General features: G+C 25.0%; 2 protein-coding genes across 6 annotated transcripts in view; one reads left to right on the forward strand and one right to left on the reverse strand.

Moving 5' to 3' along the window:
- The first annotated feature begins 1,955 nt into the window (after nucleotides 1-1,955).
- Nucleotides 1,956-13,404, forward strand: LOC123266987 (protein THEM6). Of its 2 annotated transcripts, none has more exons than XM_044731450.1 (5): nucleotides 1,956-2,517; nucleotides 4,040-4,602; nucleotides 10,239-10,453; nucleotides 12,287-12,472; nucleotides 13,049-13,404. In XM_044731450.1, the coding sequence occupies exons 2-5, from the start codon at nucleotides 4,446-4,448 to the stop codon at nucleotides 13,160-13,162; spliced, it is 672 nt and encodes a 223-aa protein (XP_044587385.1). In that variant the 5' UTR covers nucleotides 1,956-2,517; nucleotides 4,040-4,445; the 3' UTR covers nucleotides 13,163-13,404. The 2 variants fall into 2 exon arrangements, with proteins under 2 accessions (XP_044587385.1, XP_044587386.1); XM_044731451.1 differs by lacking the exon at nucleotides 1,956-2,517 and adding an exon at nucleotides 2,587-2,605.
- A 2,623-nt stretch (nucleotides 13,405-16,027) lies between these two features.
- The window catches only part of LOC123266981 (E3 ubiquitin-protein ligase MYCBP2), a 226,078-nt gene continuing 225,189 nt past the window's right edge, over nucleotides 16,028-16,916 (reverse strand). For all 4 annotated transcript variants that reach the window (XM_044731436.1, XM_044731438.1, XM_044731437.1 and 1 more), the window contains one exon: nucleotides 16,028-16,268. In XM_044731436.1, the coding sequence (XP_044587371.1) occupies nucleotides 16,153-16,268 (116 nt within the window). In that variant the 3' untranslated portion in view covers nucleotides 16,028-16,152. The remainder of the gene's footprint in view (nucleotides 16,269-16,916) is intronic.

A 16,916-nucleotide genomic window follows, 5' to 3' on the forward strand; every position in this document is an offset into this window, starting at 1 on the left:
TAAGGGGGGAAATACGTGTACAGGCTTAAAAAATTTCAATTTTTTTTTATAAATCGCTTGTAAAACTATTAAAAAATATAGATTTTTAATTTCAAGTAAAAATTCCTATTCATTCAAAAGTTATAAGCGATTTAGTAATTACTTTAATACTATTTTACATTAATTTTTCTGTCACTTTTTCTTCTCAAAACGAGTTTTTTCAAAACTGTGTGCAGTCTAGCTCAAAGAGTTTTAAGCCAATCATCTTGCGATATGGCTTATAATTTTCTTTATACAATTGCCTTGAATATGAACCTCAATCGAAAGCGATTTTTTTATTTAAACTATTTTTTTTTTAATAAACAATGTATGAAAAAGTGGTTAAAAATCACGACTTAATTTTACAGCCCTCTAAAAAATGCAAGTTCTTACTTTTTTTTTTTGAAATTAAGGTTCATATGGAAGATACACATATAAATGAAGTAACTTTTCTGTGCCATTGATTTCAAATGAAAATTGTGACTTCCATACTGCACACAGACTGCTAAGTCGGATGACAACCTACGATGTGTATTAGCTGATATCTCCGCTATTTGTTAACTTATATTGTTGTTTAATACGAAAAAATACTCATAAATATATGTATAAAATAACCTGATAGTTTCAATGAATAATATTAATTTTTTATACCTTAAAAAAATTAATGAAAATCAGCATGAAAACAGCCTTCTACACGTATTTCCCCCCTTAATCAGACCTTCTCTCGGAAAGCTTCTAAAACGGGTTTCAGTTTTTAGCATGAATAAATTAATTGAGTGGAATTTTTTGAATTAAATCAGCCAGACGGAACTGCAAAAATAATCTCCTTTGCCAATAAAAGCTTTTTTTTATAGATGCGCGGTAATGAATACTGATGTCGCTTGATAATGAATTTATTATTTATGAACGCCAATAATAATAATAATAGTAATAAATAAATAATAACATTATAATAAATTCATAATTTTTAAAAGTCTAAATTATTATTTTAATATGTATTATAAAAAATTTTCACAAGGAATTTTTTGTTTTTTCCTATTAGAATATAAAATGCAAACATTTCAGGACCTTTTTTGTAGAAGATTAAATTTCTTACAAAAAATATAGTGATTTTTTTTTATCTTTAATTCTTAACCCAGATTTTGAAGTTTCAAGTTACAGAAATAATATTTTTATTTGAACATGACGTTTATTAAAAATTTTTTCTTCTTACTTTGTTTTCTATCTCAAGGATAAGAGATACGAAAATATTAATAAGGATATTATTTGTAGGAAATTTAATTTCCGACAAAAAAGTTTTCTTATCATTTTTTTTATAACAATTTTTAACTCAAAATTTGAAGTTTTAAATTTTATAAATTATTTTTTTAGTTAAAGATATAAAAATTTTTTATGAATTATTATTATTATTATTATTATTATTATATAAAATATCAAATTTTTAAAATTCAATAATAATAATAATAACAAAAATAAAAAAATTTAATTTAATTAAAAAAATTTTTTATAAATTATTATTATTATATAAAGTATGAAATTTTTTAAATTTAATAATAACAATAATAATAACAAAAAATAGAAAAATTAAATTTAAAAATTTTTAATTAAATTAAAAAAATTTTTTTTAACTTTGAAATTAACTTTAATTATTTTACACACTTAAAAATAAATCTTAATTCACCACCAAACAAACTAAATTCCTCTGAAAGGATAAAATAAAAATAACAAAATTAAAAGATGAGACATTAGCCACAGAAAGTAGGACGCGATTTAAATATTTGATCAATTCTGAGGAAAACCCGACATAAAATATCCTGAACAGGAGTGAGATCACGAGAATTGACGTCAACCCCTCGTCTAGTTCCCCTTCTAGGATCAGCACCCTTCTTGAATTGCGCAAGTCCAGTCATCTGCTCAACCTCGCGGGCTGACACTGATAACACCCTGATATAACTCAGACAATACTAGACCAGAGAACGGAAAGTGACAGACTAGACGCTTATTTTATAACATCAAACTTTATTAGATTGCAGTACTCACTACTAATAATAAGAATAATACTCATACTATTGGCTCGGACTGCAGAGTAGAGACCCGTAGACCTGTAGACCTTCATCAGACATGTCGTCAGGCATAACTTGTTTGGACTTCGGCGAGTTCACATCGTCCTGCGAGTTCCACTCCCATAATTATCCGCGATTTTAAATTTTACGCTATAAATATCGCGTATTTTGGTGTGTCGCAGTGGAAAAACCAAAAATGTGTGTGACCGGTTTTTGATTAACACTACTTAATTTTTTAATTAAATTAAAATTAATTTTTTTGAGTCAGTATTAAAGATTTTCACGGTAGAGCAAGTTAAATAATTTTCTTAAAATTCGGGTCAATAAATCGACCGAAAATTGACGGATGATAAGTTCCGTGTTTACTTTTGCGTACAAAGTAAGACAAAAATCGAATTGTTTATGATCGACAAGTGGTAGCCCGACGCAATGATTGGTACGTGCTCTCATACTCAGTGAATTTGTTGCTCAGTTACTTTCACTATCGTGTAAGGAATTTAGAACGAGAATTTACTTGGATTTGTGTAAGCTCGGAATTTGCGGCACTTTAGACGTCACCCGTTGACTTGAGTTCTTTAATTGACAACTGAAAAATTTTTTTCACGGAATTTTTTATTATTTTTTGTATAATCATTTTTTTTTATAACAAAAAATATAATAAATGTTAATTAATAATTTTAATTTCATTATTTTAAGAGATACACTGAAAAAAAAAAAATTTTCTACCAACGAAATGTTTCCTTATGGGTAAAAAATTAGTATTCTTATGATTAAAATTCGAAAGTTTTTTAACTATGAGAATACAGTTTTCTCACTGTCGAAAAACTAGCTTTATAATAAAACGAGGTATTTTAAGGCTAAGAATACCAGTTTTTTTAAATCAAGAAAATTCGAGTAAAAAATTTAGTATTCTCGGTGGAAAAAAATTTTTTTTTCAGTGTAAGTTGTGATAAAAATTATTTTTTACACAAATTTGTAAAGACTCGTTCATTTTTTTAAATTTAGATTGTTTGCTTGTTAAAAAAAAAATACTTAGAAAATTTTTTACAGACATTTTTTGACTTTGTTCGTTTGTATTCTAACTTTTTTTTTTTAATTTTTCTGTTTATTTTGAATAAATGCAAAATATCAGGTCGGAAATTTAAAATTCCGCAATAAGAATTGGTAATTTTTTAATTGTATAAAAAATTAAAATTTTTTTTTGTAATTATTTTACTTTATAAAAAATTTATAATAATAATAATAATCATTAAAAATTTGTAAAAATAAATTTTTTAATTAATTTTAGAGATTTTAACTTTAACAAAAAATTTTTATACCGACTAAAAATTATTTGTTAATTTTTTTCCGAATTTTTAAAAAAATCTATTGCAAAAAATTTTTATCCAAAAATACATATTTTTTTTATAAATATAAATTTCTCATTTTTAAATCATTCAAATAAATTTTTTGTTCAAAAATTAATTAATTAATTTATTCAAAAAAAATCTTTTTGTTAAAAATTAGTGAAAAAATTTTTTCTAATTAATTTTAGAGATTTTAATTTTAACAAAAAATTTTCATATCGACTAAAAATTATTTGCTGATTTTTTTCCAAATTTTTAATATGACTAGAAAAAATTTTTATCCAAAAAAATATGAATTTTTTTCATAAATTTAAAGTTCTTATTTTTAAATCATTTAAATAAAATTTTTGTTCAAGAATTAATTAATTAATTTATTCAAAAAAAATTTTTTTTGTTAAAAATCTTTTTTTTTAATTATTATAGAAAATTAATTAAAATTTCTGCAAATAATAAATGAATTATTATTCATATAAAAGTAAATATTTTATTTTTTTTTGAATGAAAAAAAATTAATTAAAACTTCAACAATATAAACTTTTAATTAATAATTATCTGACTAAAAAAAAAAATAAATTAGATTGATTATACTAGTATTGATTTATTTTATTTCAGTGTTGGTAAACAGTGTCTGCTGAAGAAGAATTGACGAAAGCTTGACAGGATGCCGGCATCTCCAGGTGGTGTTATTTTCGGAATAATAATAATAACAAGAATAACTAACGAGATACTGTTGTCGCGAATCGATATCTATGCCACGCACAGACTTGACTCACCCGCTCAACTAAGACGCTAGATGTTTAATTGCGGTCACATCATCATCATACATCATTAAACAGCGCAGTACCACTGATATATGTATGTTAAAAAGTATTCTGCCGCATCTGGGTATTTTATTCTAAATATAAAAGTTATTTCTAAGGAAAAAAAGAGGATAAATATAGAAAAAAGCGCCTGTGAAAAGAGGCGATGAAGAGAAGAGATTTTAATTGAAAGCGGAATAATTAATAAACAAATAAAAATGATAGCCTGCTGGGTACTCGTCGGCGTATTTGGTACAGTGGTACTTCTATATGCCCTCATAGAGGTGCACTACTTTCTGAGGATGTTTTTAACCGTTTTACTGGCGAGGTTTTGCAAAAAACCGGTGCACATTTTAGACGAGACTACTGTTTATGGTAAGGATCATTTTATTTTGTTCTTAGATGGTTTTATTGTCGCATTTGTTGGCTTCTTGTCTAATATTGTGTACAGCGATTATTTAATACCTTGCAGAAAAATTGCAAAATAAAATTCATCGATTTTAATCCATTAAATCTCTCCAGAACAAATTTTACTCCAAAAAGGATTTTATTTATAAAAAAAACTCTCCAAAAAGAATTTTTTATTTTTTTTAATGTACACACGTCTTAAATTTAGAAATTTTAGGAATGAGCTTGTATACTTAAAAACATCATTAGTTAACAATATGCAATGGGCATTCTTCAATAATTAACATTTTCGTAAATATAAGCCCATTCTGATTTTATACTAATCAAGAGCTTTCATTTGAGTACCCACATGCATTTTTGATATATTTTATATATTTATATATTCTACAAATACCATATATATATATATAAAATATATAAAAAAAGTTATGTGGGTACTCAAATGAAAGAACTCGATGAGTGTAACATCGGGATGAGCTTATATCTTTCAAAACTTCAATAATTAAGAAATGACATTGTATCTTGTCAACTAATGATATTTTTAAAGATATAAGCTCATCCCGATGTTACACTCATCAAGACCTTTCATTTGAGTACCCACATGCATTTTTGATATATTTTTCATATATACATATATATAATATATATAAATATATAAAATATATGAAAAATTGATGTGGGTACTCAAATGAAAGCTTTTGATGAGTGTAACATCGGGATGAGCTTATATCTTTAAAAATATCATTAGTTGACAAAATACATTATCATTCGTTAATTATTAACATTTTCATAAATATAAGTCCATTATGATTTTATACTCATCGAGGCCTTTCACTTGAGTACCCACATGAATTTTTTCATATATCTTATATATATGATATTTATAAAATATATGAAAAGTGCATGTGGGTAGTCAAGGTCAACAACAATTTATAAATAAAAAATCTATTAAATAAACATTTTCTCGTGGACTGAATTGTGAATCTAAACCATTCTGGAATCCACCGGAAGACACAAAAAAAATTTCATTAAAATCGGTCCAGCCGTTTAGGAGGAGTTCAGTGACAAACACACGCACAGAAGAAATATATATATATATATATATATATATATAGATATATATATATATATATATATATATATATATATATATATATATATATATATATATATATAAAGATTAATTTTGAGATTTTTTTTTTTAGACCGAAAATTCATACTTATTTTATTTATTTATTTATTTTTTTTTTTTTTTTTTTTATTTAATAAATTTATGGTCACATCAACTTCTTGGTTATTAGTGACCTCAGATTACATATATAATTTACATATAAATATAGAAAAAAATAAAACAAATAATATGAATTTTAGATAATCATAGACTTTTTAATAGTTTAAATTTCTGTAGTAACTCGATGATACTTTCGGTGTGATCCGGGTTATCCAAGCAATTCTTTATGTCCTTTGGTAAATTGGATCTTTCAGCTATAGAAGCCTCACAATCGGTGATAAGATGTTGGATAGTGAGTCGTGTACCGCATTTAAATTTGTAGGCTTCAGTTTTTGTGAAGATGTGGCTGTGGGTGATTGCTGTGTGACCAATACGGAGCCGTGTAAAGATACATTGGAGTTTTCTATTATAGATGTTAGGAGCCACGTCCCATGCATTTTTTCTGATATTGTGTAAGCTGGAAGATTCCTGTTTCCATCTGTCATTCCACAGACTCCACACATATTTAGTAGCTGTTTTTTTAAATTCTTCTATGGTTAGTGGCTGTTTTGTATAATCTGAACCATTTGATAAGGCTTCTTTGGCTGCTGAGTCCGCTCTCTCGTTTCCTGCAAGACCCTGGTGAGATGGAGTCCATGCCAAGACTAGGATCTGTCCTTGATGTCCTAGATACTGGATTTTCTTTTGAATGATTTGAATGCGTGTGTTTTTATTTTTGTGTTGGATATAGCTGCCAGTGTTGATTTGGAATCCTCGGAAAAAGGATTTTATTTATATTATTTATAAAAAAAAAATCTCCGGAAGGAATTTTTTACTTATTTAATAAATAAAAATAAATAATTTAGAGGTATTTGAATTAATTAGAACCTTTTTACTTAAATTAATACATTAAATAAATTTTAATAATTAAAAAAAATTGCATTGATATTTTTTAAAAATTTTTAAAAATATTTTTTAATAAATTCTTTTTAAATCAATTAATTTGTTAAGAAATCATAAAAATTGCGATATGTTAGTTAATATCAGTAAGATTAAAGTAATTAATTTCATTAATTCAAACATCGTAATGTTAAGAATTTATTTATTATGATTTATTAACAAGACTTAAATATAAAATAATTTTTGTAAAAATTTAATTCAATTTTTTAAGTGAAATTTTTGAAAAAATATTATTAATAATTACAAAATTAAATTTGAGATGAATTGTTTGATTTTTTTATTATTAATTTATCATATAAAAGTTGTTTTAGCTAATTAAAAAAATTATTTAAAGTAAAAACGCTAATAAAATTCTAGATTTAGTGAAAATTTACTCGTAATTTTTTGCAGTGTACATAACACGTATTTTTTTTAATTTTTACGTATTTATTTAGAGATATTTAAATTAATATAACCTTTCTTCTTAATTTCATACATTAAATAAATTTTAATAATTAAAAAAAATTGCATCGATATTTTTTTTTAATTTCTAGAAATATTTTTGAATTAAATTTTTAAAAAAATATAATTAATATTTACAAAATTAAATTTGAGATGAATTTGATTTTTTAATTAGTAATTTATCATATAAAACTTGTTTTAGCTGAATAAAAAAATTATTTAGAGTAAAAACGCTAAAAAAACTTCTAGACTTACTGAAAATTCAATCCTAATTTTTTAAAATCTTTTAAATAAAATGTATACAAGAATCCTTACAACTTATAAGTATAAGTCGGTAGCCTTGACCCTAACGGGGAAGTGATGAAAGTATAATTGCGATCAATATAATTACACGCAAGTCTTTGATAAATAACTATAAATTACCTAAACATAAGGATTAAATGGATGTGTTATTGTTATTATTTATTACCGGCTGTATATATATATTTCTTACCGCTGAGGACGCTATTAAAGATATTGCGAAATAGTTAATCCGTGGAAAAATTTTTAATTTGGAAAATTGACTTCATATTATTGCAAAAACTTTATAATTTTGTAAATAATTTATTGTAATTATTTTTCAACATTTTTTTTCGCGGAAATTCCAATGATTTTTTTCAAATTATTTATCAATTTTCTAAAAATAATTAGCAATTACAATTGATTTTTAATGTAATCGAAAATATTAAATATATACTTCCTTTAATTACAATTAGATAATAATAATTATTATGATTGATGTTTGTAGTTGAAAAAAATTACTCAATTCAAACAATAAATTCTTTAGATATTCGTCATTGTAAATGTCAATCGAAAGTCCTCGATTAATTTTTTACATGATATTTAATCGTTTCTTTTTTACAAACTACTTAATCAGCTTTTCAATCACTTGAGAATAAAGTGTACTAGGATGAGAATGATAATAACAGCCTGTAAAAAATTTATGAGTAATTTATATTGAAACTAAAACTGTCTAATCGAAATTCTATTTTAAACAGAGGTGAAAGTGAATTTTTTATTTTGGATTAATTCTATTGGAAGTTAGAAGAAAGTTTTTTGTTTTGGATTAGTTGCATTAGAAGTTAGAAGAAAGTTTTTCGTTTTGACACCTTGATTAGGGTACTAATTGTAATTGTAATTATAATTGTATGTATTTATGCTATTAAATATATACAGAGAATGAAATTATATGATTTACAATATGAAATTTTGAGTGCTAATCATTTAAAATAGTAATAAAATTTTTTCAGTGTTGAAATAATTAGTTTTATAATTTTGTAATTATAATTGAAGATCATTTAATAGAACTTTCTATAATAAAGTATCCTAAAATTTTTTTATTTTAATTGTAGTAGTTATTATTGAGGATGATAACAATTACGATCGAGTAGAATGATTTTTTATATAAAATTTAAATTAGCTTAGATGATAACTATTATAATTTGTGATGATAACTGTTACCATCTCTCAATTATTCCTATTATAAATATTTTTTTCGAGATTACAGTAAAATTAACAATTGTAAATTTTAAATTTAATGTGAAAATTTTAATAAACAATATTAATATTAAATAACAACGTTTATAATATCGATGATATTTATAAATATTTTGTAAAATAAAATTAGACAGCTGTTATTAATATTAATTATTGTAAAAAAAAATGATAGGGTCGGTAGATACGTTAATAGATTTTTTAATTCATAACTTTAATATAAAATCCTATCGAGTTAAATTAAAAAATCTCTACAGTGAGAAAAAAAATTAGGAAAACGGTTGACCCTAAAGGCTATCCCTGCAACTTCCCGCTAATTCCGTTAATACCTGGCCGCTTTTTTGAGCTCTTCGAGCTCAAAAGTACAATCTGTGTGTTGTTTTAAGCTCTCCGAGCTCAAAAAGATACCTTTTCTATGCTTTTGAGCTCTTTGAGCTCAAAAGTCTGATAGAAGTTTCATAGAACACTATTTTTTTAATGTTCATACCGCAATAACTTTTCAATGAATGAACCGATTTTTACGCGGTTGGCGGCATTCTACGCAGTTTTTTAAGCCTCATGAAGAATTTCTAAGTTTCAATTGGTCAAACTAGAAATTTCGGAGTAACTCTGAAAAAACACTTTTTTCGGTTTTCTTTCGTTCACGATATCTCTCGAACGAATCAACCGATTTTGACCGGATTGGCGGCGATCGACGTGGTTTTTCAAGGTTGAGAGCTGATTAGTTTTTGTAATTGATCGGTTGAGCCGTTTAAAAGTTATCCCAAAAAAACCACTTCAGAAAAAATTTTTTTTCCTATTTTTTTTTAGATTTCTCCAAATTTCTCAAAATCTATCGGTCCGAATCGGTTCAAATTAACAGAAAATCTAAGTTTGGCAAAGCTCTTTCGAATGGCACCAACCGCGATGAAATCGGTTCAACCGTTCAAAAGTTATAAGAGGTTTACATACTTACACACACACACACACACCCACATACATACAGACATAGTGACACCCTCGCGGGAATAGTCAGGAAAGCTTCCTAGGACCTCAAAACGTCGAGATCTGATGAAAACTCGATTTTCGAAAAACGGGGTAAAACCAATAACTTCCCGATTTTTGAAAATTTTCAATTTTCTTAGCGGGAAGTTGAAAAAATACTTTTGCTCAATTAACAATTTCTTGGCTCAAGAAATTCGCTGACGATCAAACGTTCTATTATTATTAATTATTAATTTCTGAAGAGAAGAACAGCTTTATTTAAATTGAGCTAAGAATATATATTCTTGTAAATTTTCAAGAACATAAATTCTTGTATAAAGAAAATTTTCTTAATAAAAGTATTTTTTTTTCTCAGTGTACAATAATTAGATGATCATTTTTACTGTTCAATTTTCTTTGTGTACTACTTAAGAAATTTATGAAAATTTTATAAATAATTTTTTTACTCTAGCTTAATAATTTTTCAATTTTTCAGGACTCTGTACAACAACAGACTTGGACACTTTGCTCTATCACATGAACAATTCACGGTATTTACGAGAGTTGGATTTTGCTCGCGCGGATTTTTATGAGAGGACGAGTTTGTACCGCGAAATTTGCTCCCAAGGCAAAGGAGTAGTCCAAGGAGCCGCGACTATTCGCTACAGGAGGTTTTTGAAGCCTTTATCCTTATTCAAAATAAAATCCAAGGTTCGTTCTTTATTTTTTTATTGATTGTAAATTTTGAAATTTTCATTATTGTTATTTTTATTTAAATTATCTTAAAAAAATAGATATTTCATTAATGAACCTCACAAAAGCTTACATAAGTGTAAGATAAAAGGCAAATTGATAAACTAAATAAGTAAACAACAACCCAAGTCAAAAGTTAAACCAATGCGTCACTCTTTATCCGGAATAAAGAATAAGTTTATCGTAAAATAAATTTCTGTATACTTAAAATCCTGTGGAATGTTTCGACCTTGAGCCGACGGAAATCGACGATAACATTCTTTTATTTTAATTTCTATGTTTATCTTTACTTTTTATTCGATACTTATTTTAAAACCAATCATATGTTGACATCATTATTTATTTTTTATAACTTATAAATGTCTTTAATTATAATGTTTCGTTTTATTTATACTTACAACTATACTCAAGGCTCAAACATTTACACTCTTACACTTTTAGACTAGTGTGAGTATGCGGGAAGTGTATTTGTGATGTAACATTTATATTATTGATTAGCATGATTCGCTCATTATGATTCTTATCTGAGTATGTTCTGATACTTTATATTAATCCGAGTCCTTGATTCTTATTATGTAGACAATGCATTTTAATGTGAGGAGGAATCGCTCAATTTTAATTTAATAAAAATCTTATTCCTTTTTAGTCATTCTTTTTTTTTTTTTTTTCCTAACAATTTATTGTCTAGTGACAGAACTTTAAACTTTGCAATGAAATGTCACGCGTGACTCAGAAATATTTTATAGCTGATTATTATTATTACTTATTACTTATCACTTTGACTATTGTATCGATTAGTAATTAAAATTTTCTATTGGGTTGTTTTAATTGAGGAAATTTTCCAATTGAGTCATTTTCCATTTAAAGTAAATAATTATTACACAATGTTGTTATTTATTTAAAAGTGTCGAGTGGGCTATTTTTTATTGAGTCATTATTAAGTAATTCGAAATATTTCGCGGTTAAAAATTATATTATATTCATATAAAATATTAGAGCGTTATATCTCTAAATATATAATTAACAAATGACCTTGTATCTTGTAAACTATTAACATTTTTAAAGATATAAGCTCATCCCGATGTTATACTTATCGAGATCTTTCATTTGAGTACCCACATCAATTTTTCATATATTTTATATATTTATTTATTTCATAAATACCATATATATAAAATATATAAAAAATGCCATGTGGGTACTCAAATAAAAGGTCTCGATGAGTGTAACATCGGGATGAGTTTATATCTTTAAAAATGTCAATAATTAAGAAATGACCTTGTATCTGGTGAAATATTGACATTTTTTAAGAAATAAACTCATCCCGATGTTACACTCATCGAGACCTTTCATTTGAGTACCCACATCAATTTTTCATATATTTCATATATTTGTATATATTATATATATATGTATATATGAAAAATATATAAAAAATGCATGTAGGTACTCAAATGAAAGCTCTTGATGAGTATAACATCGGGATGAGCTTATATCTTCAAAATATATATTATATATATATATATGTATATATGAAAAATGCATGTGGGTACTCAAATGAAAGCTCTTGATGAGTGTAACATTGGAATGAGCTTATATCTTAAAAAATGTCAATATTTAAGAAAGTACAGTGTAATTTAACAAAAGTCATTATTTAATTTCTTAAAAATTTTATTTTTTTTGATTTTTTAACTTTTTTTTAATAATTTTTTAGAAACTTCCTTATTTTATTTTTATTTCATTTTTTCTCTCATTAAATACTCATTTAACAATTCATATATATTTTTATAGATTATATACTGGGACGATAAATCGATATTTATGGAACACAAATTCATAACACCTCATGACGATTTCGTCCGAGCGATAGCAGTTTGCCGGCAGCGATTATTGGACTGCAGTGCTGAAGCTGTTATGTCGACGCTGTTAGATCGCGGGGTCAAACAGAACGGAAGCGTCGAGGGTGGAGTCCCCCAGGTACTAAATTTCTACCTTTATCCACACTTTACTCACAATCTTTATTGCACCCCAGTCATTATCATTATCATAACACAGCCACCTTCCCTCTATTTATAGAACAAGTATGATTAGATCGTATATCATCATAAATGGACTATATCGACAATCTATACCGAACAATATGGAATTCTTTTTATTTCATGACCGCAATAGGTCAATCATGACATTATTTGCTTATTAAATGGTTGTTAATTTTAATTAAAAAATTATAAAACTAATTATTTCAACACTGGAAAAATTTTATTACTATTTTAAATGATTAATACTGAAAATTTTGAATTGTAAATCATATAATTTAATTTTGTCCTTGGAAATATAATTTATAAAATAAATCACACCCCACACTTTCTTAGAAAAAAAATATTGAGATTTGTCATTAATTTTCTAGTGAGTGGTATCGATTCGTATATAAAATACATAAAAGGTATTTTACCCTCCCTGCTTACTAAAAGCTTTTTTCTAACGAAATGACAGCTCATTTTTTTTTTGTTATTGTATAATGATGAAATATTAATGATGTGTTTTTTATTTCAGACACATGTAAGACCGGAAATGCCGCTAGAAGTAGCCAAATGGCTGGAGAGCAATGACATCTCTTCGGCAATTTTGAGAGGAACTGAGACCAGCTCTGTTGTCACGGCAACTTAATTTAATAATTGTTTACATTGATAAATAATAAAATTATTTATTGACCGATCTCCCGCAAACGCGGTTTAATTATCAAACTATACATATTAAATATTATATATTGATAATATTTTAATAAATGAATTGTAAATTATTTTTAATGTGAGACCGTTTAAAGAACGACCATTATTAATCTTGTGTAATTTTATTATGTACATATGGTTGTGTATTATATATTAAAGTACTTGTATGTTAAATTTTAATGATTATTTCTTTTATTTTTGTTATTAAATGCAAGCCTTTGACTACTGTTAGCTGCAATTAATTTAATATCAATTATTATCCTGAAAAAAAAATTCTTGACTGGAGGGTAAATTTTCTAGGCTCAAAAAATTATTAAGGAAGATTGAAAATTTCTTAAATGAAGTCAAAGTTTCTTGAATCAAGAAAATTTTCTTGAGCCAAGAATATTTCTTTTTGCTTCAAAATAAATTTTGTCTTCTTTAAAAATATTAAGGAAGATTGAAAATCTTTTCTTGCTTCAAAATAACTTTTGTCTTTTTTAAAAATATTAAGAAAGATTAAAAATTTCTTAAATGAAAAAGTTTCTTGAGCCAAAAAATTTTTTTTTACTCCAAAATAACTTTTGTCTTCCTTAAAAATATTAAGGAAGATTGAAAATCTTTTCTTGCTTAAAAATAACTTGTCTTTTTTAAAAATATTAAGAAAGATTGAAAATTTCTTAAATGAAAAAGTTTCTTGAACCAAGAAAATTTTCTTGAGCCAAGAATATTTCTTTTTACTTAAAAATAAATTTTGTATTCTTTAAAAATATTAAGGAAGATTGAAAATCTTTTCTTGCTTCGAAATAACTTTTGTCTTTTTTAAAAATATTAAGGAAGATTGAAAATTTCTTAAATGAAAAAGTTTCTTGAGCCAAAAAATTTTTTTTTACTCCAAAATAATTTTTGTTTTCCTTAAAAATATTAAGGAAGATTGAAAATCTTTTCTTGCTTAAAAATAACTTGTCTTTTTTAAAAATATTAAGAAAGATTGAAAATTTCTTAAATGAAAAAGTTTCTTGAACCAAGAAAATTTTCTTGAGCCAAGAATATTTCTTCGTGCTTCAAAATAAATTTGTCTTCTTTAAAAATATTCAGGAAGATTGAAAATTTCTTTTTGCTTCAAAATAACTTTTGTCTTCTTTAAAAATATTAAAGAAGATTGAAAATTTCTTAAATGAAGTCAAAATTTCTTGAGCTAAGAAAATTTTTTTACTTCAAAATAACTTTTGTCTTTTTTTAAAATATTAAAAAAGATTGACAATTTCTTCTTGCTCCAAAATAACTTTTGTCTTTTTTAAAAATACTAAGGAAGATTGAAAATTTCTTAAATAAAAAAGTTTCTTGAGCCAGAAAAATTTCTTCTTTCTCCAAAATAATTTGTCTTCCTTAAAATTTTCTTAATGCAAAAAATTTTTTTTCTGTGCATGTTTACAATCTTAAAGAATTTTTTTCTTGAATCACAACACCATAATAGCTTCATTTTCAAGAATATTAAGTTCAAAATTTATAGTAAATTTTATGTAATATTTTTCTGAATCAAAATTCTATTCAATTTGATAAAAATTTACGATTAGATTTGAAAAAAAAAAATTAATATCAAGCTTTTAGTCAACTTTTTTACCACAACTTGATTAAAATACTTACACAGCAAGTCTTGACGTCAAATTGCAGAGTAATTTATCTTTCCGATAAGTTGGCTTCAAATTACGGACGTAGATTTTGACAAGGTTCAATTAAGGGTGTTATCTTATCTATAGTCGGTAAGGTTGGGATTATCAAGTAAATATTATAATTATTATTTCACTTGAGCATTAATTATTTTTGTAAAAAATTTATAAATTAATTATCGGTATATCTTTCATTAACGAACTAAATTATTAAATAAAAAAAAATTTCAGCTCTTTTAAAATTATTAAATAAATAAACCCGTTAAAATTTTTTTAAAATTAATTTATTTTTTCATTTAATTTACAGAGAAAATTCCACCAATAAAATCAAGGCAATTTTTTTCTTGCCAACATAAAAATCATTTTTTGTGACTTCAAACTTTAATTACTTTACTTATCATTATTATTACTTAATTGTAATAATAAAAATCAATACACATTATTATTGTTTCCAAACAACCCAATGATTTATACAGCGTCGTCTGAGCATTTTATTTATTATTGTATTGAAAAGTATAAAAAAAAAATTATAATAAATAGATATTTAAAAACAAATTTATGTGACACATTTATCTTTGTACTTTTAATCGTACATAATATTTTTAAATAGTTTGTTACTTGGTATCTTTATTATTATTATTTGAAAGTCTTCGGTAATGGTAAACATAACGACAGCAAGTATTCAATAGATTTAATTAAAAGGGTTAATAATTTATAAAAAGCAAAGCAATGAAATTAAAAAATTTCAAAATTAATTTAATAAAAATTATTCTATTGATTACGCTGTCATTACGTAAAAATTCACTTGATTATTAATTAAAAATCTAGAATCTTCTTACGGCCATTCTTCATTTACATCATTTAAATATTATTAATTATTAATTATTACCAATATTAAATTAATGTTATTATAATTATTATAATAGATTAAATAGCTTTTTAATTTATCAAACATTATGCAACTCACGCTAACAATTCCGCACACTCAAACATCAACAAAAAAAATTATTAGAAGAAATTGCTTAAATTAAATTCAACAATTCTTGTCAATAAATGCGATATTGTACACACTAGATCTCTGTTAAATTATTACAATATATTTTTAATTTTCAGTCGTTTAAATCATTTAGTTATTATTCAATCGTCCTTTAATATTATATTATTATCATTTTAAAAAAATTCAGCAACCCAGCAAGTAAGACTTTAAATTTAAGTAGATTGTTGAAAATTTGAGAATCTATCCAGAGACACAGTATTATATTTTTTTTTTTTTTTTTATTTAGAATGTGTGCGCGTTACGACAAATTCCACAGCCAAGAGCAAATTCTTCTCCTGTTGGCGGATGTTTCACATGAAGTGGACATTCATCGCCTTCTAGTTGTTTCCCTCGTGGACCTGTTAAAATTAATTACATTAATTTACAATTAAAAATCAAATTACCCAGTTTCTTAAAGATATTTTCTTAAATATTGACGTTTTTAAAGATATAAGCTCATCCCGATGTAACATTCATCAAGAGCTTTCATTTGAGTACCCACATGCAATTTTGATATATTTTTCATATATACATATATATGATATATATTTTAAAGATATAAGCTCATCCCGATGTTACATTCATCAAGAGCTTTCATTTGAGTACCCACATGCATTTTTGATATATTTTTTATATATACATATATATAATATATATAAATATATGAAATATATGAAAAGTTGATGTGGGTACTCAAATGAAAGGTCTCGATGCGTGTAATGTCAGGTCGAGCTTATATCTTTAAAAATGTCAATAGTTCACAAGATACAAGGTCATTTTTTAATTGTTGATATTTTTAAAGATATAAGCTCATCCCGATGTTACACTCATCAAGAGCTTTCATTTGAGTACCCACATGTATTTTTGATATATTTTTCATATATACATATATATACATATATATATATATATATATATATATATATATATATATATATATATATATATATATAATATATATAAATATATGAAAAATTGATGTGGGTACTCAAATGAAAGGTCTCGAT

This window comes from Cotesia glomerata, linkage group LG6 (assembly GCF_020080835.1).
Source record: "Cotesia glomerata isolate CgM1 linkage group LG6, MPM_Cglom_v2.3, whole genome shotgun sequence".
In the NCBI taxonomy this organism is placed as follows: Eukaryota; Metazoa; Arthropoda; class Insecta; order Hymenoptera; family Braconidae; genus Cotesia; species Cotesia glomerata.